We start from the raw sequence: 27565 nt of genomic DNA on the forward strand, positions 1-27565 counted from the left end.
GAAACCGACACTGGAGATAACATCACTTGACTTACCTGTCTGACTTCAGTGTGACTGAATTTAGTAAAATGCACACTGCAATATGTTTTGGAAAAATAATGATTCCATTTTTATTTTTTATTATAAGAACATATACCATGTAATATTATATATATATATGAACTCTTAGTATAGAATTTGATTGTTTTACAATACACAATTAGAACTGGCCACAAAATAAAAATATCAGCTTTACAAACAAAGCAGCATCTGAATGAGAAAATGAACAAATAAATAAATAAATAAATACTTTGGCAAATGTCACAATAAATTAAAATAGATTTAGCATTCACAAAGAAACATCGATACTGAAAGCAATTCATCTTACCACACTGATGAAGCAACACTTCAGAACTAATTTAAATGGTTAAACGCATATATATTGAACGTCCTCATGAGCCCCGAATCTGCCAAAACATACAAACTGTTTCCCTCATGCCATCAGGCCTTTTTCAGTTTGTCAAACTGTACCTTTCATTTTCATCTCTGTGTTTAAGTCACACGAAATAATGTGAATAACATGGAACCACAAAACGTCTCATTTGGTCACTGTGACTAAATATTATCACCAGCTCACCTGATCTTCCATATTCAATGATGCTCCAGCTGAAATGAACATTTCACTCAACAAACAGGCAGCAGACAATACTGGACAAAAATCAAGGTGAGCAAAACTGCACAATTTACAAAATGTACAGTGGTTCACTGGATAATGAAAAATAACTGAGGAGGGCTATCAAATCAGGCTTGTTACTTTATATAAACCTCTGCTCAGACATCCATAAGTCACTTAAATATTAGGTTATGATTTTACAAGTCTTAACATAACATAATCCTCATAAGATAAACACATTTTTCTCTCAGTACAGTACATTTCACACATAACAAAGACATAATATTTGGCAGACAAGGCAGTTCAAGGACATTAAAAACACTGTTGGATGCTAAATCACTGACATGGTGCTACGAGCTAAATTAATTTCTTGATGTTGTGTGTTAAAACTGAGGTTGGGTTACATTTTGGACGACAGGCCAGTGTTCTCAATCAGTCATCGGTGAAAATTAATTGGATTTTGGGGTGTTGTACTTAAAGAAAATGAAAAGTCTGCTGACATTCTTTCCTTCATTAAGGGACAGGAATAGAGGGATAACTTTCTGATATATTTTATGTTTAATCTTGTAGACTTTGACTATTAAAATAATTATTATAAACTATTATCACAATGTATTTTTCTCATAAATATAATCTCTGGTTGACTTCAGCTCTGCATTTTGCTTTGAAATGTGCAACTAAAACCATCCTTATCTCAAAATATTAAGTGCACTCGGTTGAGATCGACACTTAAGGGATTTCTGACAAAAATATTGAGAAATTAAAGAAACTATTTCTGATATTTTTTTTTCACTTGAACATACTGACAAATATGAAGCATAATATTCTCACACACCTGCTGACAACACAAACAACATCTTGGATACAGTCGATAAGGCTCATAGCAGCAAACTGATTGAAAAGGCTTTGTGTAGTGTGTGTGTGTGTGTGTGTGTGTGTGTGTGTGTGCGTGTGTGTGTGCGCTCATATGTATTTGACTCTTGTGCTGCTACAGCCATTCATAGTTTACTTGGAAGGAAAAGAAGACAAACAGCACAATCACTTGTTCTCTATCAGCATCTGCACCTTGCACACCAGATCTCTGGCCTGGGTCAAAATCTGCTTGATGTTGTGGTGTTCGGCCATTTCTGAAAGACAAACAAACAAGCCAGTTCAGTTCCTGCGATAGAATCATTTGAAGCAAAGTGATCTGATGTGTTTTTCTCAAATTTAGCCTCGAGTTTCATTTCATTTCAGCCCGTTTAAAATAAAGCAAATCACGTTCTAACTAAAAGTTTGCGTTGATGTGATGAATATTGGAAGTTTTTAAGTTTACACCCATCACACACAAAAACTGGTCCGAAATGACTGCATCAACTGCGATGAGCATGAATAATCATAACTGTTAAATCTGCAGTTGGGAGGACTTGAGAGAGACAGATGGAAAAACAAATGAACAAAATCTGCGTGGCAGACAGCGACATACAGTATTCTGACTGTCAGGCTTTTACAGTGCTGGGTCCCACAATTCCCATAATGCAACTTGATGTCTTGTTAGACCCCTCATGCCTGGGAAGTGTCCACATCTTTCATATCATTATGAGGGCAGGCTGAATAGTACAAGTCAGTGAAAGGCCACTTTAGCAGGGATAAGAGGACGTTCACATGGACGACGTCAGCTGTAAATCTGCATGTTTTACCATTGAAGAACTTAATGATGTCAGTGAAGTCCATGTTGTTCTCCAGGATGATGTCCCTGTAGATCTCCACCAGCGCCAGAGCAATGAAGAGGACAAAGTGACTGGAAGAGACATACTTGGCTGCCCAGATGGTTTCCCACACTGCAAACACATCATCATAGACGAGCTCTGGAAGACAAACACAGAACATTCAGCAAAGGAACGGGAGTGAAAGCACATCTGTGTTTGAGGGTCAAGATGGGAGGCGAGTTTGTAGGAGGTGGAGTTATCAGTGGAGAGAGATAAAGGTGGAAGCAGGTGTTTGCTGGGGTGAGGGAGAGAGGATATACTGAGATACGCAGAAAAACTGTTTACAGAAAACAAGAAAGTCCGTAGTTGATTCTTCACTGTGAATCATAATTAATTATCAAACCTATCCACGCAGCGGCAGTTCATGCCAACTATTTCATAAGCAACTCCCAGGAATGTTTTCCAAAAATATAACTGACTTCTAAATCCTTTCCAAGCCTTAATAACCACATGTCTTGTTAGCAAGCTGCCAAGTGGTTTTGGCATCTTATCCACAAACTCGGTTGAGAGAGGCGTGAATCCCCGACTTCTCTAATTGGCACAGAGTCTTTCGAACCATGCTGCCAGTTTACCTCGCTTGAAGTCTAGGAGAAACCAGCGGTAGCAGAAGTAGAAGTGGGTGTAGTCTCCGTTCTGGTGCATTAGCTCGAAAAGCTCGGAATCCAGGATCTGTACCGAGAGGGGATCAGAGGAGATTCAGGAAAAGAAATAATGAGACTGGCTGTGGAGGAAAAGTGTGAAAAAGCAAGGCGTTTGGGGTAATGAATGGATTTAGTGGTCCCTGACTGCTACAGTATGTGTAAAGGCTTTACTGGTGCTGTCTCACCTGGATTAGAGAGCGCATGTTGGCAAAGTGAGTGTCCATAGCTCCTCCGTGAGGAAAGTTTTGATTCATTCTCTTCATGAGCTCAGTGAAGCAGCTGAAGGCCATGGCCTCTGAAAGGAGGAAGCAGAGAGGAAGCTGGAGTGAGAAAGTGAGTGGGCAAACCGCTCTCTGTTGTTCCATCAACAGCTGTAAAAATACACGGAATGTCAGAGGCGAGGGGAAATAAGAAGTGATTCAGAGCGTTGACTCACCGTCATCCAGAATGACGAGAAGAGGAGCCAGCAGATCACACATGCCCTGTACGTACCCGATGTCAAGGTGCCTCCAGATATAACTGAAAATACACAACCGAGAGGTGTGAACTCAACTATCCTCGGCTGTTTCTATCGTACGCTGCCGTCCAGATTTACAGGTCTTTCCACCTTTTTCCACCTCAGAGTTTCAAGGCAACTACTTTTGAAGTGCAGAAATGCATTAATATCATGCATGCTGACACGATTAGGCTTTGCTAAGGTGTGAAGAGAAATTTTCTTTTCGTCCTTTGTTAGGGGTAGAGGGGCTTATGTGAAGGTGCACCAGGGAGAAAAAGAGGTCACCTTAAACTGAGCATGTTTACGCTCTGTCACAGCCCTGATGCTGCCCGTGTGTTACCTGCACATGATGTTGCGTAGTTTCTCCAGATTGGCAGGAGTGAAGTACCAATAGTTCCTGTCACAGCGCTGGACATCCTTTTCAATGCGGTGCAGGTTTAATGTGTACAAATCCAAAAGCTCTTGCTGAAACAGACAAAACAATACATGAATGAATAAATAAGACAAGCTCATTAAATCGTTGATCTGTCTGAGGATAAATGGATTTGAATATGTGTGCATACAGAGAAGGCACTCCCAGCAGAATCTCGAGAGGTCGCTTCATTCTTGGTGTTTTCAGAACCAGCCAGAGAGTCGAAGTTTGGATAAAGGCTCTCCATCTCCGGCTCCTCAGACAGGATGGACTCGGTGCCCTCTGGACTGGGTTTTCCCTGCTCCTCCTCCTGCCTGAGCTCCTCGTGAGGCGACGAGTCGTCTGAGAAAGACGATGCTTCACAGCGTCCCTTCCTGCTCCAAGGCACCATGGAAACTTTGGCTTTGGGGATCTCCTCCATCTCTATGGCTGAGGGAGACTCATCAGACTCAGTCATGGCCTGAGCCTCGTCTCTCTGAGACGTAAAGTACGCTTCTCTTGCTCTCGTGTCCTTGATGTCTGCTGAGAAAACAAGGTTCTTTTCAACTTCAGGAGGATCTAAAGATAGATTTTCTTTTCTTTCTGCCAATAAAACCTCTTGTGGTTCACTTGTCTTTGATTTGTCCATTTCCTTTGTCTTTTCCACATTTGTTCCTGCTGTTTTCATGAGCTTTGATGTTCCCTCAATACTCACTTGCTCGAGTCCTCCTTTGGATTCTGTAGCAGCTGCTGATACCATCATCGTGTCCTCCTCTGACATTTCTTTTTCTCTTTTCCCTGACCCTGAAGATGTAATTCCTTTAACGTCTGCCAGTGCAACCACGCCTTTATCTTCACACTTGGGCCCCACTGTTATAACTGCTCCAGATTCCTCAATGGTTTCTTGTGTTTTGGGTTCCTTCACCAGCCCCTCTTCCAATGCTTGGGTCATGTTGTTGTCACCTGTCACCTCAATCTTGGTATTTTCTTCAGTTTTGGTCACATCAGCTGTTTTCCCCTCCTCCTCCTCTTTGTCCTTCACTTTACCTTTCATCTGACTGTCTTCAGCCAGACCTTCGCTCTCTACCCCTGCAGGTTTGACGGGGCTCTGTGGCACCTGAGGGACAGCTGCAGATCTGGAGGTTGTATCGGGTGCAGCGCTGTCCTCTGTGCTGAGCGAGCCGTCCGACAGGCCGGAGGTGACCGAGAAGTTGCGGGAGGAGGGATGGCCAGAGTCAGGAGAGCTTGTCCCGTTCTGCAGAGCTCCATTGGGTATCTTTGGCACCTGTTTGGTCTCTTCGTTCTTGGGCTCCGTCTCGATCTGGTCCACCTCCTCTACGGACTCAAACACCTGAAAGAACAAGCCAAAGGGAAGCAGGCTACTCCAGGGGAAGGGATGGGAGGATGTGAAGAACTAGCAGGAAAGAGAATGCAGGGATGAGGAATATTGGTTCAAAAAGTTGAGATTACATGCATTACTTTGGGAATGTCTTGAGAAAAGTGTCACAAAAGATCAGCATTGCATTTTAAAAAGCGTAACAGAAGCAGAGTTTAGTTTGTTTGAAAACCCATGTTTAAAAGACCTCCTCTGCAGGCTGTAATATGTTACCTGTGTGCTGCTGCTGGAGTCACTCTGCAGACGAGCCAGACTCTGCCTGTCTGAGCTCTGGGAGGACTGGGACTGGGTAATAAAGACATAGCAAAGGCCAAGATATTATGATGATGAAACTAGTTTTTATTGATATACAGTCTTATTGCACATTGGTTCATGTGCTGTGCTCACATTATCTGGATTCTCCAGTGCTTTAGTATGTCACTTTTTTAAAGTTGCAGGCTAGCTTGGATCAAGCACCTAAAAAGCTGGATTCTACATTTCCCATAATGCAACCAACAACTTTTCTTTGGACCGTCTAAACCTAGTAAATAACCATGTCTTTGACATGCATCTTTAATAATACAGATTTTTATCAAACAGAAAGGTCACTCCAGAGCAGGAGAAATTAAATGACTGTTTTCACAAGACGTAGAAAACTGACCTTAACTACTAAAACTGGCCACATTTAGGGTTGGCATACTGTAACGTTTGCATTAAAGGACCAAAATACTGACAGAAACAACTGATTCCTTTTCAGAGCGTAAACTTTTCTGTGTGCAGTGTCCGCCTCTGACTATAAGTGTGCATTACTGCTTCACCTCATTACTGACAGTGGAGTCATGGTGGATCATCTTCTGACTGGAGCTGTCCATGCTCGCTCCTGAAGAGCACTTTGCTAATGCTGCAGCATGCTGCTCCTTCTCCCGCTGGCGGACTATCTCCTCACAGCCGAGCCACTCGCGCATCGTCTGTTGGTAGCACACTCGGACCTGTTCGTCCACCTGAGGTGACGGGTGAGGGATCAAGGGTCAGTGGTTCAGATGGAAGACGCTTCGAGAGCAAAGTCATAATGTTGGAAAGTACAAACCTCCTTCCTTTCGGCTTCTGACATTCCAAACTGATAATGACCCAGCAGGAAAGGCCACACCTCTTTACGCAACGAGGCGTCCACCCCGCCGAAGTAGACCAGGCGAAGCAGCTCCTTCTCCTCATATGCCTGAAGCCACAAGACACACTTTCAATCAATCAGTGCTTGCTTTCTGGTCAACCTTCGGATTTTCATTTCAAAAACACTACCATATGTTTAAAACACTCAACTGTGCTGCAGAACAACAACATTAACAATGAGGCAGCCTGTAGAGAAAAGCATCATAGTGGCTTTCACTCTGTCAGTGCAGCTAATGATTAATCCATCCGAGAGGGTGGCAGATGGGGGAGACGACAGGCACCGGTGCACCTCCCAACTGTCACTGTACAGTATGTATGTGCTCAATATTTATTAACTTCAGATGGAGGTTTAGATTAAAAACATCTGTCCACAGCTGTTACTCAACCAGTAATCTTATCCTTTATTTTCTGGGTCATGTGATGGGAAATTTAAGTGGAACTTTTGTTTTTTTTGGTCAAACAACTGTTTCCATAGTCAAGACAGAAGTTTTTGTTCAGTAGCTGAGTCCAATATTGGCAACCCCAATAATAATCAAATATTACATAGGTATGATAAATGTATAAAAAGAAACCAGTGAACATATTTGCTTTTAAACATTTATAATTGTTGCTTTTAATGTTCAGGTCAAACTCTCTGTGTAACTCATGTCCAGATAAACTGTAGACGTGGACTTTGAGACTGACAGGTCCATTAGTCACGCTTCACACACACTGCTGTGAGACTAATGGTGTGAGCCACACGATTAGCAGAGGATGAATATGGATGAGACAGACAGAGTGACAGAGTGAAAGAGAGAGCCTGGGAGTGGACATGCATGTGTGTGTGTGTGGACGGCATACTGTGAGCAGCGGTGTGAAGTTTGTGTTGCGGTGCTGTGACACCAGCGATGCTTACTGTGCAGTCCTGGAGGAACGTCTGCCACACATCTGTGGTGAGCCCTTTGTAGGCATCACGCGGCACATCGGGCGCCACAATGGTGTGATTGACGAGAGCAGAGAGGTGTGTGCGCACAGTGGACAGGTGACGGCAGTATGCCAACCCTGGTTGACAATTCAGTTAATTACTTAAGGCTGCTGCAGATGTTAGGTATAATTAAAATGAGGATATTATGCATTACTTCCTGACAATTTCAAGTGAACATGAATAGATACTGATAATTATCTTATATTGCCAGTGTACACAATAAGCAATCACATACAGCCATAAAACGCCCGAGAGATGATCTGGTACTTCATGTTGTCGCAGAGCAGCTTCAGAGGAGCCCTGCAGGGAGATACAGCACACAGCTTTTCACTTATGTGGAGGAAACATTTTATACATTATGCAATGGCTCTGCTCTCTTTCCTTAAAAGACTATCATTAAACTATCATTAACCTAATCATCTAGAGCATGAGAAGTTATTCGCATTGTTCTGAATGTCAGAGATACTGTATCTAATGTAGAGTTTATTACAGCGTTGGGGCTAACCTTTATCACTCAAATGATAAACTATTACACTGCCATACAGAATAAATTGGCCCCCTTTTTCATAGCCTCCATCCATTTTTATCTCCCTTGCTTATCACCTCATTTCCCCAACACACTCTCACATTAGTGAGGCAAATGTCACGTAACTGTCTTCTGGGTAATTACTTTGTTTCATATGTATTGTTGAGGATTTCTGGTTGGCACTGAGGCAGGAACTCTCAAAGTCCGGATGGAACAGCAAGTCACTCAGGGTCCAGCCCACAGCTCGTGTTACAATTAGGCTACAATACGGTCTGCAGTGTAAAACACATTTTCTATTGATCAATAAATTACTGAACTGACGCTGAATATACAGTGTAGCTGGAGATCATTCATGGTGACCTTGTCCTCAGATTAATGTGGTTTTAATGTGGCTTATTCCCCTTCGCTGACATGGCTGTCACGTTAACTGCTGGAGAGAGAGTTGTGTGTTCATGCATTAATGTTACACCAGATAATTTGCTATCAGCTCCTGAATCACAGATACAGAACACGTCTTGTTTTCACTAGCACACAATTTAGTGAGGCCGAGTCCTCAGCAGCAGCTCAGGTTCGATTCCAAACTGTGGATCTTTGCTGTGTCTTCTCCTCTCTCTGGCCCCCCATTTCCCATCTCCACAGCTGTTCTAACTAATAAAGGATAAACAAAAGCCACCCCAAAAAGAAAGAAATAAAGAAACATGGACTAACTGAGCCATGTTGCCATGTTATCGCTTATCTTTCCGGACCTCTGACCCTGAATCAAAATCAGATGCGTCCCTTTCAGTAATGAGTTTGTGGCTTTGTGTGTCTCTGCAGCCTTCAGCTGTTTCCCTGTCACGATGTAAAGCAACTCAGTCTAGCCTGAAGTGTGTTTATCGCTCACCTCTCATGGTTGCACCCCTTAGGTGTCGCCCCATCGGAGAAGCTCCCCTGAGAACAAGAAGAACACGAAGACTTCCTGAGAGTGGGATGCCACATTGTAGCTCCCTGATCCATCAAGTCTGGAGGAGTCACTGCAACATGCACACACAGACACCATCATTGTCACTTTAAAACCATCATGCTGCTCAGGCTTTCAAGAACAATTACATTTGCACTTTGATGATTTAAACCCAGCTGGAACCATTTCGCACAAGCAGAATTATGCTGATCAACTGTGATCTGCCGAAAGCACCTCAGATCACAATGTGTTTGTGCTTGATTCCTGTCAGAGCGAAGATAAAGCACATCAACAAAAACATTTATGCAATCTGGAATTGGTGCATAATTCAAAGGATGAAGCCATCACACTCAATTACATTATTATAGAGAGAAAGATTAATCGAGCAAGAGCCTTTCTCAGTTCAGGAACCATATTCGATCAATCAGCGGTCCACCCATTGGCTGCTGAAAGGTTACTGCGCAGTAAACAGGGTGTGACACAAGGTGGCAGGGAGTGGGAGGGGCTTTAATAACGGGACACATCAATAAACTCTGCCGGAGGCGCAGGACAGGCCAAGAGGATATTAGATGCTGGGAATTAAAGCAAGCTGAGCTGACAGAGGGACAGACAAGCCGAGGTGTGACAGTGTTACAGCTGGTTCCTGTGAGTGAGGGGGATTCCTCAGGACAGCTGCAGGACTTCTTGGGTACAACCAGGGTTCCTGTTTTGGAGGGGGACTGTCCACTCAGTTGAGGGGAGATTGTGGGAGTCAGGTGGGTTACAGTCACTGTAAAAAATGAGTAACATCTTCATAAAAATGCAACAATCGGGAGAGGCCAGTGGGTGCTGCTCATATTCATTTGCTTCTCTCGAGAGAATCTCACCAAACTCTGACTGGCTGTTTGGAAAGAGGATGCGGAAGACATAGTCTGTGGCCTCGTCCTCCTCCTTGTCTGAGACCGAGTCAGTGGATCCTGATCCCTGAGGAACCCTCTTCCGCAGCTTGGGAAACACCTTCCCCTGTGACGAGAATATAACTGTTATTAAATTAATGCCAGCAACAAAACATTCTAAACCACTAGAGCCAAGCTGAGCCATCCATGTGAATTAAAAATGACGAGCATCCGTGTGCTTAAGCTTATTAATGGTGGCTGAACATGCGTGGGTGGTTATCATTATTCAGTTTAGCAGCAGATACAGCGCTACTCACAGTACGACAAAAACATCCATTCATTAGACAGTTCTTATGTGGTGGCGGAGAGAGAGCATTAAGTCAGGCATTCATCAATATCACTCCAACCAATGAATGAAACCAGGCAGTGCATCTATTTCCAAATCCAAATGTCTTTTCTATTGATTTATTGATCAGATGAGGCTGATTTAGCATTTCGTTCTCCAGAAGAATGCCTAATATGTGTAATTTGTGCTCTGCGTCTGAAGCCAGGGAGCGACCCCATAGAAAGACCTCCTGTACTGACCTTTCCCCTCTGGGACCAGAGTGGAGGGTCCAGCTGGCCATGCGGAAGCAGGCCGTTCTCCAGGCAGGAGAGGAACTGGAGCAAGTGGCCTCCTCTGGGGAAGCGAAGAGGAGGTCTTTGGATCCCATCCTGACTGACCAGCACCACTGTCCCCCCACTGTCAACTACAGGAGATATACAGGAGACAATGTCTTGACTTCATTCACATTTTATTTGACAGCTGTGTTTTAACTGCAGACACTGACAATAAATAGAAAGGGCAGTAAAAACACACGAACACTGCATTGTGGTATCAAAGCTAAGGATGGTGTGGACCCACCTTGTTGATGACAGTGCAAGTAAACTATCTCCTCTAGAGGGATTGTCATGGCATAGTCCCAGTATACACTGAAAAATATTAAATCAAATACATAGTCAGTAAAATACCAACCCAGACTGGGTTAATAATATAATAGATAATTAAGTAGTCAGGCATGTAGACGACAAGGACGAAGAGTTGCCTCATGCAATAATCCATTTTTTTTGGTGAGAGAAACCATGCACGAGAACATGGTTTGCTAGTCTCAGAGATGTCTGACAGTGTCTCAGTCAATAAGCCATCTACTGGCTGCTGGTGTGCTGAAAATAAGTCTCATCAGATCAGCTGCAGACTGAGCCCCTGAGCCCCACGCAAACACGCTGCATTATTCAGTAAGAGCCGAGTGTTACACAAACAACAGAGAGAAGAAGTAAAGAAATAATGCAGAGGGTTTACATGTCTTTGAGGAGGCACACTGCATGTTAGCTAGTCTTAATAGGAGAAGGACTGCTAGCATTATCAAAGCAGGCTTTGCAGACAGACACAGTCACCGCCATCACAATCCATTTACAGCTGTGTAATTCTGCACCTGCGTTCATAGTCCAAGTCTCCAACTGAGCCGTTCATGAGCTGATTGGGTGTCCACTTCAGGGTCATGATGTCAGCATTTTGGTGCAGAGAGAGGTAACCCGGGACAGCCTCCATGTCATCCCTCTGAAACCACCACGAAGATGGATGGTTTCATTTGATGCCATTAAACAGAGACAATATTCCTAGGGAGCGTCACATCTACATTTCTATGAGTGATTAAGAGGAACTGGACAGTTACCGGTTGTACAAGCACATTGTTTTTGCCAAACAGTAGGGTCACCCTGCTGTTTTGATGCAGGGACTCCACATATTCACGGGCTGATGGCGAGGGGGAGGGGCGTTCATCCATACTGCTGCTGGAGTGTCGCTTCTGGATCTGCACAGCACAGAATATGTCAAATCAGATAACAAACATCGCAAACTAAATGATGACTATCTGCAGAATGCATTGCAGCCCGTCAGTCACAGTATAGCCTTTTGCCATGAATAAAAATCTTTTTCAAATGAGAAATATGTCATTCATTCACACGCATCCTCCCTTGTTCCAGATTCCATACACACATACGAACACACAACACCACACAAGTGTAAGGAGTATCGCGCTGTTGTAAGAAAGGCTGAGTTGACCTGTTTTACTGATATGCTGAAGACTGAACGAGTGTGAGGGTCTCAGATACACTCTGTTCTTTCTCCCGGGATGTGCTGTGCTTCACTTTGCACAGTAATCTAGGCAGGTCCTCTTTAATCAGACAGACAGCATCTCAGAAGGGACTGTAACTGATGAGACGCACCACTGAAACTCTGCCTGCCTGCTAATATACCACAATAAATATATGCTGGATACACGTGGGATACAATAAAAGGAGCCTGGTACTAACTGTATGATTATCTGTAGGGCCCTATGATTCCCATGATAGAGAAAACAGGACTGCAGCAGTTGATAATAAAAACAGAATCAACTGCAAAATGTGGAATATTGTGGAAATTGGCAAAATGTGGATGGTTTAATGGTCTGTTTTGATAAAAAAAAAATGTGCTATGTGGTGTTACATCAAAGTAATTGATATTAATTATATCTTAAATATGTCCTTATGATAAGACACTGTCTTTAATGACAAAGACTTCATAGGGCCTTACAGCTGCTGTTTTACCATTTTCTACACTTACACACAGTGCAGGCCTCTTGGTGGGAGAATCCTGTCTGCAGTGGCCGCCGTGGATGCGATGTCTCTGCACCAACTCGTCAGCAGACGGGTCTGTCCAGAAGTGGTCAGCTGTCTTCATCTTTGTGTACTCCAAAGCACACGGTCCCACTGAGACAAAGAGGCGGACACGAGCTCTGAGATTTTGTTAACTAATTGTAGGAATCAGATTACCTTAAACATCAATGAGCACACTCAAAAACAGAGAAGTAGAAGGCGTACGTTTTAGAGTTTCCACAGATGTACCATAACAGGCGTCAGATGATCAACCTTTAGATCCACCATAAGGTACAAAGTATTTTATAATCATTTAGGGCTGTAGTTCACGACCCCTTCTGCCTCCCACACTGTTGTTACTTTGTGGGGACTCTAAGATGCAAGATTATCAAATGATTCACAGGCAAAGAGAAAGAAAAACAAAATATAAACATATTTTTTGTGACAGAAATGTGTTTTTTCTTGTTTCCTATCTTGTTAACCCAAAAGCCGTCTGAAGCATCAGCATTTCTGGCTCGGCCCCACTTGTACTGGTTAGCCTGTCAGCACTATTTGCTTCAGTCTAAAACCTTCTCTGGTAAAGAGTTGAAGTTTGTGGCGATAAAGACTGCAGTACAGGAGGAACAGGCTATTAGAGCAAATTGAGAGAAAAATGGAAAAGAGCAACATAATGCCCTTGTAAAGGGTATTCATATTTTCATAAGCCCGAGCCAGATGAATACATTAAAAGATACAAGTGCTCACAATGTCACACATAATTACCTAACAAAGAGGCAAGGATAGGTCCGTCCACAGGGTCCATTAGAACAGCCTCTTTCTCGTAGTACTTACTGGAAGACAAACATGAAGGGGCACTTTTGAAAGGACATGGACTCACACAACACAAACAGCTGAACAGACATTCACCGGCCCTCCTAAACGTACCTGCTGTTCTCCACCAGGTGGAGGACGATCTTGTCCAGCACCTTCTCAAAAAGAGCCGTCCGGATCCACAGGTTCTTGACTCCCTGCGGGGTGAGGCTGGGCAGTCGGGGCATCTTGCGAAGGCTGTCTTGACTTTGCAAACTTTGGCTTCGTCTGCAGAAGTAGAGAATCACAAGTTTGAATTTAAACAAAACCAGTATGACATGTTCAAAAAAAAATCCATTAAGTACACATCCGCACAAAGCTACTGGCACCAGGGATTCATGATTCATAAAAGCTTCCAAGCATGAATTATTTAGAAGCTTTCCATATTAAAAAATAGCCCTTCAAGTAAGCAGACAACCATTTGTTTTCAGCGCTTTTGCTCGTGCGAGGCTTTGATGTGTGCTTTGAAGTCTGCTGTGATGTGTGAGAACGAGCGGTGATGTGTGCGTCTCTCACTTTGTCTCGATGATCTGCTCGAGCTCCTGGGCCTTCCTACACAGCTCCTCAGCTGGAGCGAAGCTCTTCCCCACCTTCGTGAAGAGCGCCGCGATCTTGTTGCTGCGCAGAAAGCCTGCTGCCCGCCGTTTCAGCCCATGCAGAACACATGCCTCCACGGCAGCTGTGTGGACAGAAACACAGGGTTGGACAAAAGACAATATTATCTTTACTGAAGCGCACTTTATTAAAACTGTATGCCAGAGCAGCTTCACAAAAAGCACACAAGAAACCACCACAATAACAAATAACAATGAATGGCCACAGTATAACAGAAAACAACAGCCACAATTTGTGGCACAAAATACTTGTTTTTGCATTATGTGAGCAACTGGCCACAGAAAAAGTGTCACATAAAGTTGTTGAGATATTTTGCTCCGGATTAAAGTGTTGGGCAAACGGACAGAGTGAACTTGTCATTCTCAGATTTTGCTACTAACAGGAAAAAAACACAAAAAACACATTATCCATGTCCAATTAAGCTGTATCAGTAAATTATTTACTCTGCAATTAAAAACATTATATTGGTGTAATTACAATGTAACCACCATACAATTAAGTAATTAAGAAGCAATTCTAGATTTCCTTTGAGGGCAGCGGAACAAGCTACAAAAACAACACTGACCTATTAAGATGTGGTCAAGTTCAACATTCACCCTCCTTTTCTAGCTCGGCTTTGGTCTCCACCAGCTACTGGGAGAAATATCTGACTCTTAAAACAATAAATTTACGATCCACAGAACCAAAACATTCTAACATTGCATCATAATAATGATAATAATAACATTATTAGTAACCCATTGTGAATATAAACTAATCAAATAGTTCAGTTTTTTACTTGAGATTAACATTGTGTGTCATAAAACGCAATTTTGTGACATTTTGATCAAAGTATGTATTTGTCTTACATAAGCGTACAAACACTACACACACACTGCGTCACTGTATTATACAAACTTCTTTACATATCTTGAAAATGTGACTGAATGAGAGAAGGTAACTATTCAGGGCTGGGTTTATATTCCGGAAACAAAATCAATTCTCCTACTTTTTTTAGGAGGATTGTGTTCATTGCTTGTTCGGCTGAAAGCTGCGTATTTCCGAAATGGATTATTTAGGTGCAGACGAATGTAATTAATTCATGCCTTCACATAATCATCCTGGCATGAGCTCCAGTGACCTGTAGTGAACACACAAGTCGGCAGCATGATGACACACTTGGACAATCACTCGACTGCGCAGAGGAGCAGACACCCCTCTTCTCTCTCAGGCCTACGTGGCAGCGCCTGGAGCTGTGTTGACATTTGAGTTGTCTTTCAGGACTAATCCTGTGGCTCTGTTCACATGGGGTCAGGGGGAAGGCTGGGGTTGCCATGGCAACCCCATGATGATGGAGCGATAGAGCTCAGGGAGAGACGAGCGGAGGGAGGGGCGGCGGCGACTCGTCGGCATCGCGATCGCTCTCTTCCCATCATCTCCTGCCTCCATGCTGTCGCGCTGTGAATCCCTCACTGCTGTTACTACGATGGCTGTTAGCAGGGTTTTGCTTCAGCCTCGGCAATGAAAGTGTCATCACGGCCATCAACTTCCACTTTTTTGATTTTACATTAAAATACGGCCTTGTCGTCTTCTCTGCATCTTTGTTTCTTCTCCCTCTTTTCCTGCGTTTAGCTCTTCATCTGTCTGAGCTGCTTTTTTCCCCACATCATTATAAGAGTAAGAAGCTAAATGTCAGAACAAAGCAGGACATTAAAAGGTCTCCAAATATAGTTCATCTTCCTTACTCGCTCATCATTTCTGCTAACTAGCCTCAGGTGGCCAAAGTGCAAAGAAGCAACTCCTGAACCTTTACACTTTTTGAGATCGACTGTCTATCCACCAAACTATAGAGAAAATCCCCAGTGTGCCACAATATCTGCATCTGAAATGAACAGCAGCATAAGTGGCTGTGTTACAAACAATACTGTGTTTATCCCACGCTTGGGGAATGTATTTATCACTGTAGAGCTCGTATACATAAAAATTCAGAATTCAGTATAAGACACAAGGAGATGGAACAAGACACTGTTGCATAAGAGAATGTCAACTTATTAGTAAAATTAAGTGTTTTTTTCCAAACCATTTTCCTATAATGATAATCACAAACAGCAGCTAAATGTGCTTTGGAGAAAATGAGCATCATGTCAGTAGGATCAGTCCATTGTGCAGCCCCTCCTGGTGAAAACAGCTAACACAGTAAATTGGCTCTAATCATGGTGTATCTGTGTTCAGTGAGTGCATTAAGAGACTCTCGGACAGTGACACACAGCTGACCAACACTTCACTCAGGGCAGCCAAAAAGCACCAACAAAAGGTCTTCATATGGACACAGCTGAAACGATCAGTCAGTCAGTCAGTCAGTCAGTCAGTAAGTGGATCTGATGATGTTTTTCAATAACATATCATTTGTGTTGTTTATCCACTATGATAAAAACACACAATTGCTGATTACTTCTGAAATGTGCAGCTAAGTTTCAGTTCACTGTATGCTGAATGACTTTGGTTGTATGATATATGGGAGGAAGCGAAGGCTTTAACAGGGAAAGAAAGAAAGAAAGTGCTATTTGTAACTGGGTGAACAAAGGATTAACAATTAAAATAAGGATCTAGAGAGAGAGCTTCTTATCTATGACTATAACTGGATGTTTTTAGTGTTGCTGTGCTACTTTCCTCCTAACTCCACTCAATAGTGGCGTTTTGACACACATGCCCTCCACAGCGTCTACATTTCAGATTCTGCCTGAGCAGCTCATCAAAGTAGCCATGATGGTGGAGGCTAATTGCTCCCTGGTGATCTGGCCGAGCTCCTCTCCCATCCTCCACTCACTCATCTCTAAACAGGCCACAGCTGAAAGAGGATGTGTAGTAACAAGAGCCACTATACGGATCACAGGAGGAGTCAGGAGGAGGAGGATGCTGGCTGACATCAAAACAGAGAAGTGAGAGGGTGAGCCTGAGCTGCTACGTGTCCACGAGGAGGTACGAAGGGAGTAGAACTCCTCAGACTGACAGCAGCTATTAAAACAGGCTGTTAGATGATAAAGCGAACACCGCAGGGCAGGAAAACTGTTGATATGCAGACATGAAAGCACTAATGGAAACACATAAAGCACTGACCCATGGAAAGCAAAAGACTTTTCATCTCACTGTCATAAAAAATCTGTGTTCTGAGACTAATTATTTTCACAACCTTCTCAGAGAAAAATAGAACGATAAAAAGGGATTTGCATTGAGCTGACTACTGGGTGGAAAGGACGTCCAGCATCATTTGCTTCTGCTGGTTTAATATGTTTTCAATCTCAAGTTCCCTTCACTCTATGAAATCCAAATGAGCTAAACTTGGACATCATGAGGCCGTGATCTTACCTCTAAGAAGAAGAAGCAGCACACACATTGATCGTGTATTCTCCATAATCTAAAGCTGAATCTAGAAAACTGCCCTTCTTGAGCCTCTTCACAACATTTAGTTTCACTTCCTCGTCTTTCTAAATTTGCTGCGCCCATATGTGTATGAAGTTATATTATATAAGCTACAGGCCACTGTGACCGTAGTGTCTATTTGTGTGTGTGAGGCTGAATTATTGTTCTGACAACAGTTGGTGAAACTGTGACTCACGCTGATGCAGATTTTAACTTTCCTTTCTCAATATTTTTTTTTTTTTTTTTACCAAATCCAATAGTGTTGCCCACTGCCACACTAAGTCTGTGCAATGAAAGCATGCAATTACATTTTCATAACAATACAGAGCTGACAGGCTTATAAACACTTTCTCCATATTTTCATAATCTCCCTGCACTTGTTTACCCAGCGGCATGATGAAGACGACTCATTTATTGGCACTATTTTTCTACATGGTAATAAAAGTCTGTGCCAAGGGAAAGTTTCATCACCGTTCACTTGTTTACAGTTTTTCTCAGCAGCTTTGGTACATTTCTCAGATTAGAACTGAAATTCTGCAAACTGCTTGCTCAACCTCCACATTACCTCGTCACTTGCACATTATAAAAGCGATTTATCATTATTTTGAACGAAATGCGAATGCTTTGGTACATTCATGCAGATGATTCTGTACAATTACATTATCAATTTCTTAGCCATCATCAAAATGTATTACACTGCTTCTCTGCTTAATGATCACACACCCCAAAACATCTTGGCATTAGCTCATTGCACAAGTCATCTTTTTCTGTGCATTTCTATTGGACTTTTTATGAAATATGTCCTGGACTGTTGAGCTGAATCTTGACTTTCACCAATGAAAAGAAAAATGTGAAGCGTTAGATCAACCGATGATCAACCAGTTCTCTAAAATAGCCCACAGTTGCATCTCACGAACCATTAGTTGGCAAGCATATTTAGACAGAGCACAACACACTGTTTCTTTCCATGCTGCATTTCAAGGGATATCCACTGCGATGTGGATGAGAACGCGTGGCCAAACATGGCTTTCTGATAGTCTCATCATATGAATTAAGAAGTTGTCTGCACACATGGCTAGTAACTATCAAAAATATCACATTTTCTGCAAGCCGAGAGTCATTGTATTCACACTGAAATCCCCAAATATATCTTGTTACTGATTACAGCTCTGGACTCAGCCAGATATCTGTCTAGTGTGAGCGCCTGCATGTGGGCAGTGTGTTTCTCACAGTTATCATACTGCACTCCATTGGTGCCATTTGGAGGCAAGAACAATAACATTTGGTGAAATATTGAACTTTAAATGTTCTTTATTTCTATTTAACACTAATTATACACTTGGACTGACTTCCCCTTTTGTAATGTGGCAGCTACAATCTCAACTTCCTTGCCTATCAAAGAGGTTTTATGCAGCAAATATATTGTTATTGTTGGACAAAGACCCATATTATATATCCCTGGCAGCTCTGTGATGGACTAAAATTGGTGTGTTAGGGTCTAACAGGATTCCTCCCTCATCCCTGGTGCTTCTGCTGTCTGTGAAGACTCTCATTCGTCCAGGTCATCGTACTTCTACGTGCTTGACAGAGGCAACTGGACTTGCTTGAGATTCTAGAAGATGTTTCACCTCTCACCTCACAGGCTTCTTCAGTTCTAACTGACTGGCTGGCAGTCCCGGGCACTTATCCTCTTGTCTTTAAGGTCACATATGAGTCGTTGCCTCCTGCCTTCCTGGTTTGCTACGCCCTGATCCTCGTCAGTCTCCAGTGTTCTTCTTAGCAGTTCCAGCTACTGCCTGCCCTGCTCTGCTGTTTGCCTCTGACTTACGATACAAAATGCAACCAGCGCCGCTCCATTGCTCCCGATTTCCACCACTAGCTAATCTCATAATAAAGTGCTCTTGCTTAAACTTTTCATGGTCTTTAAGTCTGAATTCTACTTTTGGCTCCTGAGTAATTACCTAACAAAGAACACTGCGTGTATGTGACTGTAGATAGCTTTGTCATAACCTACTGTTGTACATCTTACTGTTGTGAAGAATTCTGTGTCCAAATGATCTGCTGGTAATAGTGAATAATTCTTGTTCTGTGATAGTTTAACCTTTGGTGCTTGTTATTCTGATATTACTGCTGAAATACCCTGTGACTGACACTGACCACCTGGCTCCTAATGTAGAAGTCAGATGTAAAAAGCTCATTAGTCACTAGTTGGTAAGGGAGGGATGTTCTTAGTTTGGCTCAATACAGCCTAAAGGACCCTTTGGTTATATTCATTTGCTTCTGCTAGTTTTTGAGAACGGAAACATTAAGTAATATTTTTAACTTTCCATTTGACTTTGTGAGTAACTGTCTATTCTTACGCTTCGGCTACATTGAACACATGACGAACGCGGAGCGCTTGTGGATGTGCTGCAGAATGTGTCTTTTTACTGGCTACACCTGCATGAGTCACAGGCAAAGCAAGACAGTCAGCTTTGGTTTTGGGCTTGTGTCTTCAGTTTCTGGACCCAACACAACTAAACTATCAGCAGCTGGTGTTAACACTTACCTGAGGCTCCAACTGCCAGTGAAATCTTTCTCAATGCTGCATTTTTCCTAATTGCCTTCCTATGTGTTATTTTGTTTAATCATGTATTCAGTTTTGTCCTAAGATAAAGCTAGCAAACATTCACAGTAACTTTCCGACAGCTGGTATTGCATTAGTGTTAAAAATGAGCAAAAGCAATGTGATTAATTTGTATGTTTGGTTACTCACCACAAAAGGACACAATATGGCTGCTGTCTTCGTGAACAAATTTCCTGGTGACGGCTTCCTCCATAATCTGCTTCACCTGTCAATGACACGGCAGATGCTCGATGACTCATTCATTAACATGCCACAAACGGCACACAAACAGTCTGTCAGGGGCTTGTTGGTGAGAGCTTGACTGAGTGCTAAAAATATATCAGAGAATAATTATGAGCATTTAGAAAACTAATGCAAGAGGGTAAGATGATGGGAAGCGAACGCGGGGGGCAGGGGTGAACTGGGGTTTGAAAAGTTAAGAGGAAGGAAAAAACAGTGAGTGGGAAGAGTGCATGTTAAGTTGGTGGATGAGTCACCAGCTCTCATCCCAAGGACCTCTGGGAATTGGCGCTGGTACATTTGGAGGTGGGGGGGGATAAGGGGAGAGGAGGCGGGTTCATCCATCACAGACCCCCTTTTCTGAACAGTTTATAATCCTAAGTAGGAGCAATTGATTCTACTGCGTCAAAGGCTGATGACATCAAGTTCACCTGCTCACAAGGTAACGCTCATTGTTAGATGTTGTCATCACGGGGATGTGTCCTTTTCCCTGCTGACCCGACAACAGCTACAGACACACGGACAGCTACAGACAGTTGAGACAACTGATAAATCAATCCCTCTGGTGGCTATGGAGACGTCGCCCTGTGTGGGCACTGCTCTGCAATCTGCATGGGGAATATCAACCTCCGGACAGAGCCACACAGATAGCTATAATTTCCTGTTGAAATGAGTCTGTCCACAACGACCATATTGCACAGCCAGTTCACCCTCTCCACACACACACACACACACACACACACACACACACACACACACACAGCTATTTGCTCCGGTGGTTGAGGTTCTCTCTGCTCTATCTGAACCTTTTTTCCCAGTCTACACGCTAATTCAATCTTTCTGTAGCGTGAGCAAATCTTTTCTCTGTGAGGCAGTTCAGTGGTCATGAAGCCGCCTGCTGTCTAACAATATTAGTTTTCATGGTTGGATATTTACAGCTTGACCATAAAAGTTTTCCAGGAGATAAAGTTTCGATTCAATTTAGTTCATAATATATAATAATAGATTATAATACCTGTAACTGTAATTAATGGAAGAGCATTGTGACTTTCACATAAAATGTAGAAAAGCTGCCATTTTGAGTCATTCATTAAGCATTCATAATTTCACTTAAGCAGAGGGAAGTATGAGTAAAATGTATTTAAAATGTAAAAGTACTCGTTAGTCAGAAGAGTAGCCACTGTCAGACAGCTATGTTCTAATTAGATTAGTATAACTAATGAACCACAATGCTGCAATTAAACGTTGTGGCTGGACACCGTGGAGCTAACCGTACCTACTTTATTATATATGATGTTGAGTAGTTTAATCTGGAGACACTGCATCATAGTGATCACATGATTTGTATGTAAAGCCTTAATCTTCAAAGGAAGCAGCCATAGCTGTCAAATAAATGTAGTGGAGTCAAATGTACAAAGTTCCTCTCAGAAAGGTAGAAAAGAAGAAGTATAAAGTAGCACAGAATGGAGGTAACCAAAGCAAGACAAGTGCCTCAAGATTATACCTGAGTACTGTGAAAAATCTCTGACAGTTAATGAGTTTCTATCATCTCACAGTATATAACGTCGTATTGTCAAATCCTACATGTACGTCTAAAATTGAGTGACTAAACACACATTATGTAATACACATTCATCAGTCAGTTCCTTTCCACCTGAATAACGAAAGAACAATAAAAACAGACCATGATGACCATGATTTCAGATTCAATTGTGAGACACAAAACAACTTATTTTTCTTTGTTGGAGCTGAGAAAAATCTGCCCACTGAGCTCTGATTCAGACCCTCGCTGTTAATGCCGGATGGGGACCTAAAACTGGCTAATCTCTCTCTTGTAAAAAAACTAAAGAGGGTTTACAAAACACTTGGAAAACAAACCCGAACCCAGCACCCCCCGCCCCAAAAGAACACTTCTATAAAGAAACATTTGCTAATTAAACAGCAGTCATTACACAAATTCGGCCTGCTCGCATCAGTGCCATTGTTATGTTCAGCATCGACAGAAATGATTCATGCTGCCAACACAACAGAGACAGTGCCAGTCTGATGAGATGCACACTCGCTCCGCTCACGATCACAATTATATAAAAGCGCATGCACACACATGCGCGCGCACACACGCACACACACACAGGCGACTTAAGTACACCAGCTTTCTTTCTGAGTGCACCTGACGTATAGAAAGCTGATTGATTTGCCAACTTGAGGACACAGACTCCTCCTTGTGTTTTCTCGTCTCTCTCATCTGGGCTACAGATCGGGCCTCTGAGGAATTTAATATGGTGAAGTGTCTAAGCACAGACAACCTGCAGGTTTCTATGGAGACGGCACGTGTCGCACAGTGGATCACTTCCGCCTGAGGAGATGCGTCAAAAACATTCATTCATCTCTGACATAAACTAAATGACGGCAGCTCCCCAAATACAGTAACTAAAAATATATTATCCAGCCACCTTGAGTCCTAATGTGTTAATTTGGTATCAATAAAGGACAATCACGCAAAGTGTACCATTTGGAGTAGCCATAAGATCCCAAATACCACTTCAAAACATATTTTCACCAATATTTACAGATAAAAATGTGTGTGACGGGACAACAGTCAGTTAATGTCTCTGTTATAGCAGCGAAGCATGATGAATCTGCTCTAACTAACCAATGTAGCTTGAAGGCATCAGCCAGAGTGATAAAAGATCTTCAAAGTATTCCAATTAACTCCTGAACTAGCAGAGCCAAGAAATAAGAGCCAGAGAGAAAGCCCATCCATTAACATCCAACCCTTCATTATTTATCATCTCTGAGGCAGACTGATGAAGGGAGCACACAATGGAAAGACAAGGAAAACCATCGTTGCTTATGGATGTTATTCCATGAGTAGAGAGCCGAACTTCTGAGTTAAGGGTACGTATCACAATCTGAATTAAGACTTTATTATTTGAAAAATTCTTTAATAATGAATAAGCAGACTGATCACGTATTAAAAGGCAGCAAACGTGATTCCACTACAAAATCAATGCAACCACAACGCAGCCTGAAACGGCTGACGAGGCAATCTCACCACAGGTTCCATTCAACGCTGAGCTGGAGCTTTTGATCATATCACACCATCTTCCTCAGCAGACGGGCTTGCCAAGTTGTCATGGAAATGTAGGCGTTAAAATGTCCACGATTTGTGAAAACTCTGAGGACTTCTTGACCATGGTGGCTTAACTTTCATCATCGACCTGAAATAATTTTACATGGCACACACATACACACACCACTCCTGGTCGAGGTGGACCATAAAGCTGCCGCATAGTTTTGGTTGTCTGCTTTATTAAGCATTACCTCGACTGCCCCAGTTGGCAGTGGCACCTTGCAGTTCTGTCTGATTATAAGTAGCATACAAACTCTACAAGGCGTGGTGTATATCACACGACTGCTTCGGCCAGGTAAGTGGATCTCAACCATACCAAAACCTGATTCTGAAAAGACTGACCGAGAAAGGTCGTAAACTGTATGATGGTCTCAGTGTAGTAATCTCTATCAGTGTCTATGACAACAGCAATATTTAACGACATCTCTACAGCTTGTTCCTGCAGTCTGAATCAACCTGGTATTCATGTTTTCTGCCAACATGCTATCTGGAATCAGAAAATCTCTATTCAACAGAAAACACAGAACAAGACGGGCTTATTATCTTAGACTCCCCTGCTTGAAACCTTACCCTGAGTAAGCACTCAGCCTTAACAAACCGAAACAGGAAAGTAAATGGCGCAGATCTCTGCGGCCCTATTTCTAACCCCCCCCCCACAAACCTCCTTTAGCAAACACAGGTGTGTATTTGTGTCTGTGCGCACGTGTGATATAGAAAGAGACAGAGGGCGGGGCACACTTCAGAGGAACGATGAGAGCAAGATAAAGAGACAGAACGAGAGGGGTCCTGCATCAAAGCTAAGACAAATAAGAGATGTCATTCAAACCAATTTTGTGCCAGAAGGTAATTCTGCTGGCACAGACGTCCTGCGCTCTCTGGATAATGGCCCACATCCAGGTATATCTGAGCAGACTGGTGGCACATAACCAGCTGGCCAAGGAGAGCGTGAGAACACACAGCATAGAGACACCATATGGTATAACCCACACAGAGTAATAATAAGCATAAACCAATGGGAAAAGGGTACAAGCAATAACATCTTTCTTTCTTTTAAGAGGAATAGATGCATCTGAAAAACATGAACAGCAAATAAATCTAAATCCTTTGTTGACTTGCCCAGATTAATGGTGATTTACAGTGCTATCTGTGAATAAAGTGAGCTATCATACTCTTTTGTTGGTCCATCCACAGACTCTATCAGGCTGCATTTGTGCTTAACAGTGAAAGGGCCACTGTGAATTAATGTCAGCGAGGTCGTATCAGCACACAGGAGGCAGGTTTAATCATGGGAAGGGTCTGGTCTCCACTGATAAGACTGCAAAGAGGACTCTGAGGTAAACAAAGGAGACTAAAGTCTCTACATTCCTCCTTTCAGAAGGTCCAGAATGTGATTTTTATCTTTGTATGTCTGGCAGAAATAAAGTCTTGTAATTTATGAGGCCATCTGAGGTGAAACTATTGAAATAAATCTATTAATTGTTAACGGAAGGAAGTTAAAAAAGCGGTCTGAACTGAGGTAAATCTGGCCAGGAAAAGGAAACAAGTAAGATTCTCTGATGCATTAAAACTGCTGTTGTGCCTCAGCTCCAGTTTGGTTTTTACTGCCAGGAAGCCACAGCAGTGGAAGAGCTTACGTTACGTTGGAAAGCTCCCAGGGTTGAATGTTTTGACTGTAAATGTGCAAATGTTGAGTGAAGTGTTGGTGATTTTGAGAAGAACTTGCCCCAGAGGGAAATGAAAAATTCAACGGGAGTGACCTCAAAGCGCACACCGCTGCAGGCTCAATGGAGGGACCTGTTCAGTTTTCATCAAAAAAAATAAAATAAAAAATTACTAATCATCCGTCTCCAATACAGTGGATGTTTATCTGAGAGGAGATTGGCTCAGGTGTAAATATTTAATCACAATGCTGTGAATATGGTCATTATAATTCTGGGTTTCTGTGGAGTTTTAGTTTCCTGCCATTTGCACCAGCTGAGTTCAAACTTAGCGCGGTTATGATTAAGGTTTTAACTAAGTGAAAATGATAACGATAAACGACACGCGTCGCAAATTAAAAATGGTTTCACCACACAAACTAGCTCTACCAAAGAAAGCATTACTAAATAGTTTTACGCTGTAACCATCCGGCGTAGTTAACTGTTGGGCAGCAACCAGAAGCAACCGATAAAGCTAACGTTAGCTTGCTAATATACTGGAACTACAGTGCATGTGAGTTAGCCATTTTAGATAGACGAGTAAAATAAGTGGTTCCGATATCTGACCTGACAATTAGCTAAAATGTCCTTAAATTGTAATTTACAATTTTATAAAACTCAACTACTTCATATTACAAAAACATTAGGCTAATAACGTTAGCCTGAAATGTCCAAATAACGTCCGTTACGTTAAGGTATCTATTCGCTCTCATTCTATACAGTACTAAAAAACCCCCACATATTTCCATGTGTGAATAAACATGTTCATACTTACATTTGCAAACGACTGTCTGGTAAGTTTAAAACATCTCCTGGCTAAAACTCGTTTTCTTTTTTCATGACTTAGTGATGCGACAGTGACTTCCTGTTTGCCTAATTAATAGCTATTGGTTGGACGCTGGTTTACATTTTTACGTAGTAGTTGTTTACACATTACAAAGTATTCAATGAGGCATTTTTAAGTTTTAATGGTTCAGTTTGATGGTTTCAGTTTCGGTCAATCACTAGTTTGAAACTAGCTGGTTTTAAGACTTAATGAAGGACTTCACACACACAGTTATGGGTTTATGAGTCGCCGGTGAAACTCGACCCTGTGGTCTAAACTCGGAGGTTTACAATGACTAAAAGCACCTGAATACATATTTATGCTTGCGATTTTTGACACTTACAGTCCAAATGTCCTCCAACCCTCCATATCAGACAAAGACAAAATAATAACAAATTATTGGTCTTCTTCCTCTGAATGGATGCTCATGCAACGTGAGCTTCTGAGCATCAGCCCTGTTTTCTTCCATGTGAGATGATGGCAGGCTTCATGTGGCATTTTTAAACAGTCAATAACAGGTCGTTCATTGATTCCATGTCCTGTTTGGGACCCTGAGAAGATGTAATGTCAGACAGTCTTAATGGTTGGGACGTCTCATTTGATCCCTGCTGGACTCTGGTTTTCTGCAGGAAGCTCAAATGATGAACAAAACGCAGCAGCTGAACAAACCACCAGAGCTGCTTCCATATTTGTTTCCACTCAACACCATATAGCTCATTACAGTGGCACCACACACACACACACACACACACACACACACACACACACACACACACACACACACACACTAATGGTTTGCTCTGCTCTGAACACCACAAACACATGCGGACAATCTGTTTCCTTCACGCTGCCTCTCCACCCGAATAATTACTGAGCTGCAGCACCAACTCTCAGATATGCAACAACGAATAAGAAACACTGATTTTAAAGAAAAAGCAACACCCTATACTTTACTGACTACTATTAGTATTATAGCATGGTATTGCTTTCTCATCTTGTCAAAGAGGTTGGGATTCAGACGTGCATCTGTCAGTGATCATCGGGAAAAGACAGAACATGCAGTGCAGACACAGAGGGGTCAGCCAGTCCCTGTCAGGGATCAGCTGGGCAGCCTCTCCGTGTGCAGGATGAACTACACACAAACCAACGTGTTTGTTTTTCCGACTCGATAACTGCTGAGCTGAAAACACCCACCTCCTTCTTGACGGTGCGCAGCAGCCTCTGACGGGTCTCTGCCTCTGAAACACAAACAGCCCCACACGGGACATTTTCACAGTTAGTCAAAACTTAACTTATTCTGCGTTCACCGCAAAGCACATAATTTAGAAATATTTCCCTTCATGGTTTTCTTCTGCTCCCACCTGCCATGATTGTTGCCATGGATCCTGTCTCCTGCCTGCGAGCGCCACTCCTCCCATCAGCTGAGTGCTGCCTGCACTCTGCGATGAAGCTCACGACTCCACCTCCTCTCACACACGCCTCTTAAAGACACACACAGCGCGTCCATTGGGTGGCCCAAACATCAATTCAGCACACACACATATAATTAAGGTAAAGACAGCTTTCTAGCATTAAAATCTGATTGCATTCTTCACTAAATAAGCTGTGGTTGCATATTTATTGAATAGCTGTCCATAAGGTTGATTAACTTGAAACGTCAATATAAGTTTCACTGAATTTGACACAAGCTTAATGCTGTGATCTTCCTGTTGTCATATTATGTTTCAACAGAAATCATTTTATGCAGATACTC

The 27565-nt window shown here is 42.5% G+C and overlaps 1 protein-coding gene across 2 annotated transcripts; it reads right to left on the bottom strand.

Annotated features, from left to right (window-relative positions):
• Positions 1-81: 81 nt before the first annotated feature.
• Positions 82-27261, bottom strand: sgsm1a (small G protein signaling modulator 1a). 2 transcript variants are annotated; one of them, XM_076730337.1, is made up of 25 exons: positions 27174-27261; positions 27007-27050; positions 20067-20142; positions 13814-13976; positions 13373-13525; positions 13211-13278; positions 12417-12562; positions 11488-11625; positions 11248-11372; positions 10680-10747; positions 10361-10524; positions 9767-9902; positions 8844-8973; positions 7670-7734; positions 7366-7511; positions 6391-6519; positions 6122-6304; positions 5538-5609; positions 4101-5279; positions 3878-4002; positions 3478-3560; positions 3227-3336; positions 2973-3069; positions 2332-2499; positions 82-1779 (listed from the first exon to the last, which is right to left on the bottom strand). In XM_076730337.1, the coding sequence occupies exons 1-25, from the start codon at positions 27190-27192 to the stop codon at positions 1691-1693; spliced, it is 3876 nt and encodes a 1291-aa protein (XP_076586452.1). In that variant the 5' UTR covers positions 27193-27261; the 3' UTR covers positions 82-1690. The 2 variants fall into 2 exon arrangements, with proteins under 2 accessions (XP_076586452.1, XP_076586451.1); XM_076730336.1 differs by having other exon boundaries at positions 4101-5342.
• Between the last annotated feature and the right edge of the window lie 304 nt (positions 27262-27565).

This window comes from Chaetodon auriga, chromosome 5 (genome assembly GCF_051107435.1).
Source record: "Chaetodon auriga isolate fChaAug3 chromosome 5, fChaAug3.hap1, whole genome shotgun sequence".
In the NCBI taxonomy this organism is placed as follows: Eukaryota; Metazoa; Chordata; class Actinopteri; order Chaetodontiformes; family Chaetodontidae; genus Chaetodon; species Chaetodon auriga.

Excerpts from the sequence above, each read along its gene's own strand:
- sgsm1a (XM_076730336.1), bottom strand. Across the intron at positions 20,143-27,006 it reads TGCGCACCGTCAAGAAGGAG|GTGAAGCAGATTATGGAGGA; the intron begins GTGGGTGTTTTC and ends TGTCATTGACAG. Across the intron at positions 12,563-13,210 it reads TATCCTTGCCTCTTTGTTAG|TGGGACCGTGTGCTTTGGAG; the intron begins GTAATTATGTGT and ends TCTTTGTCTCAG.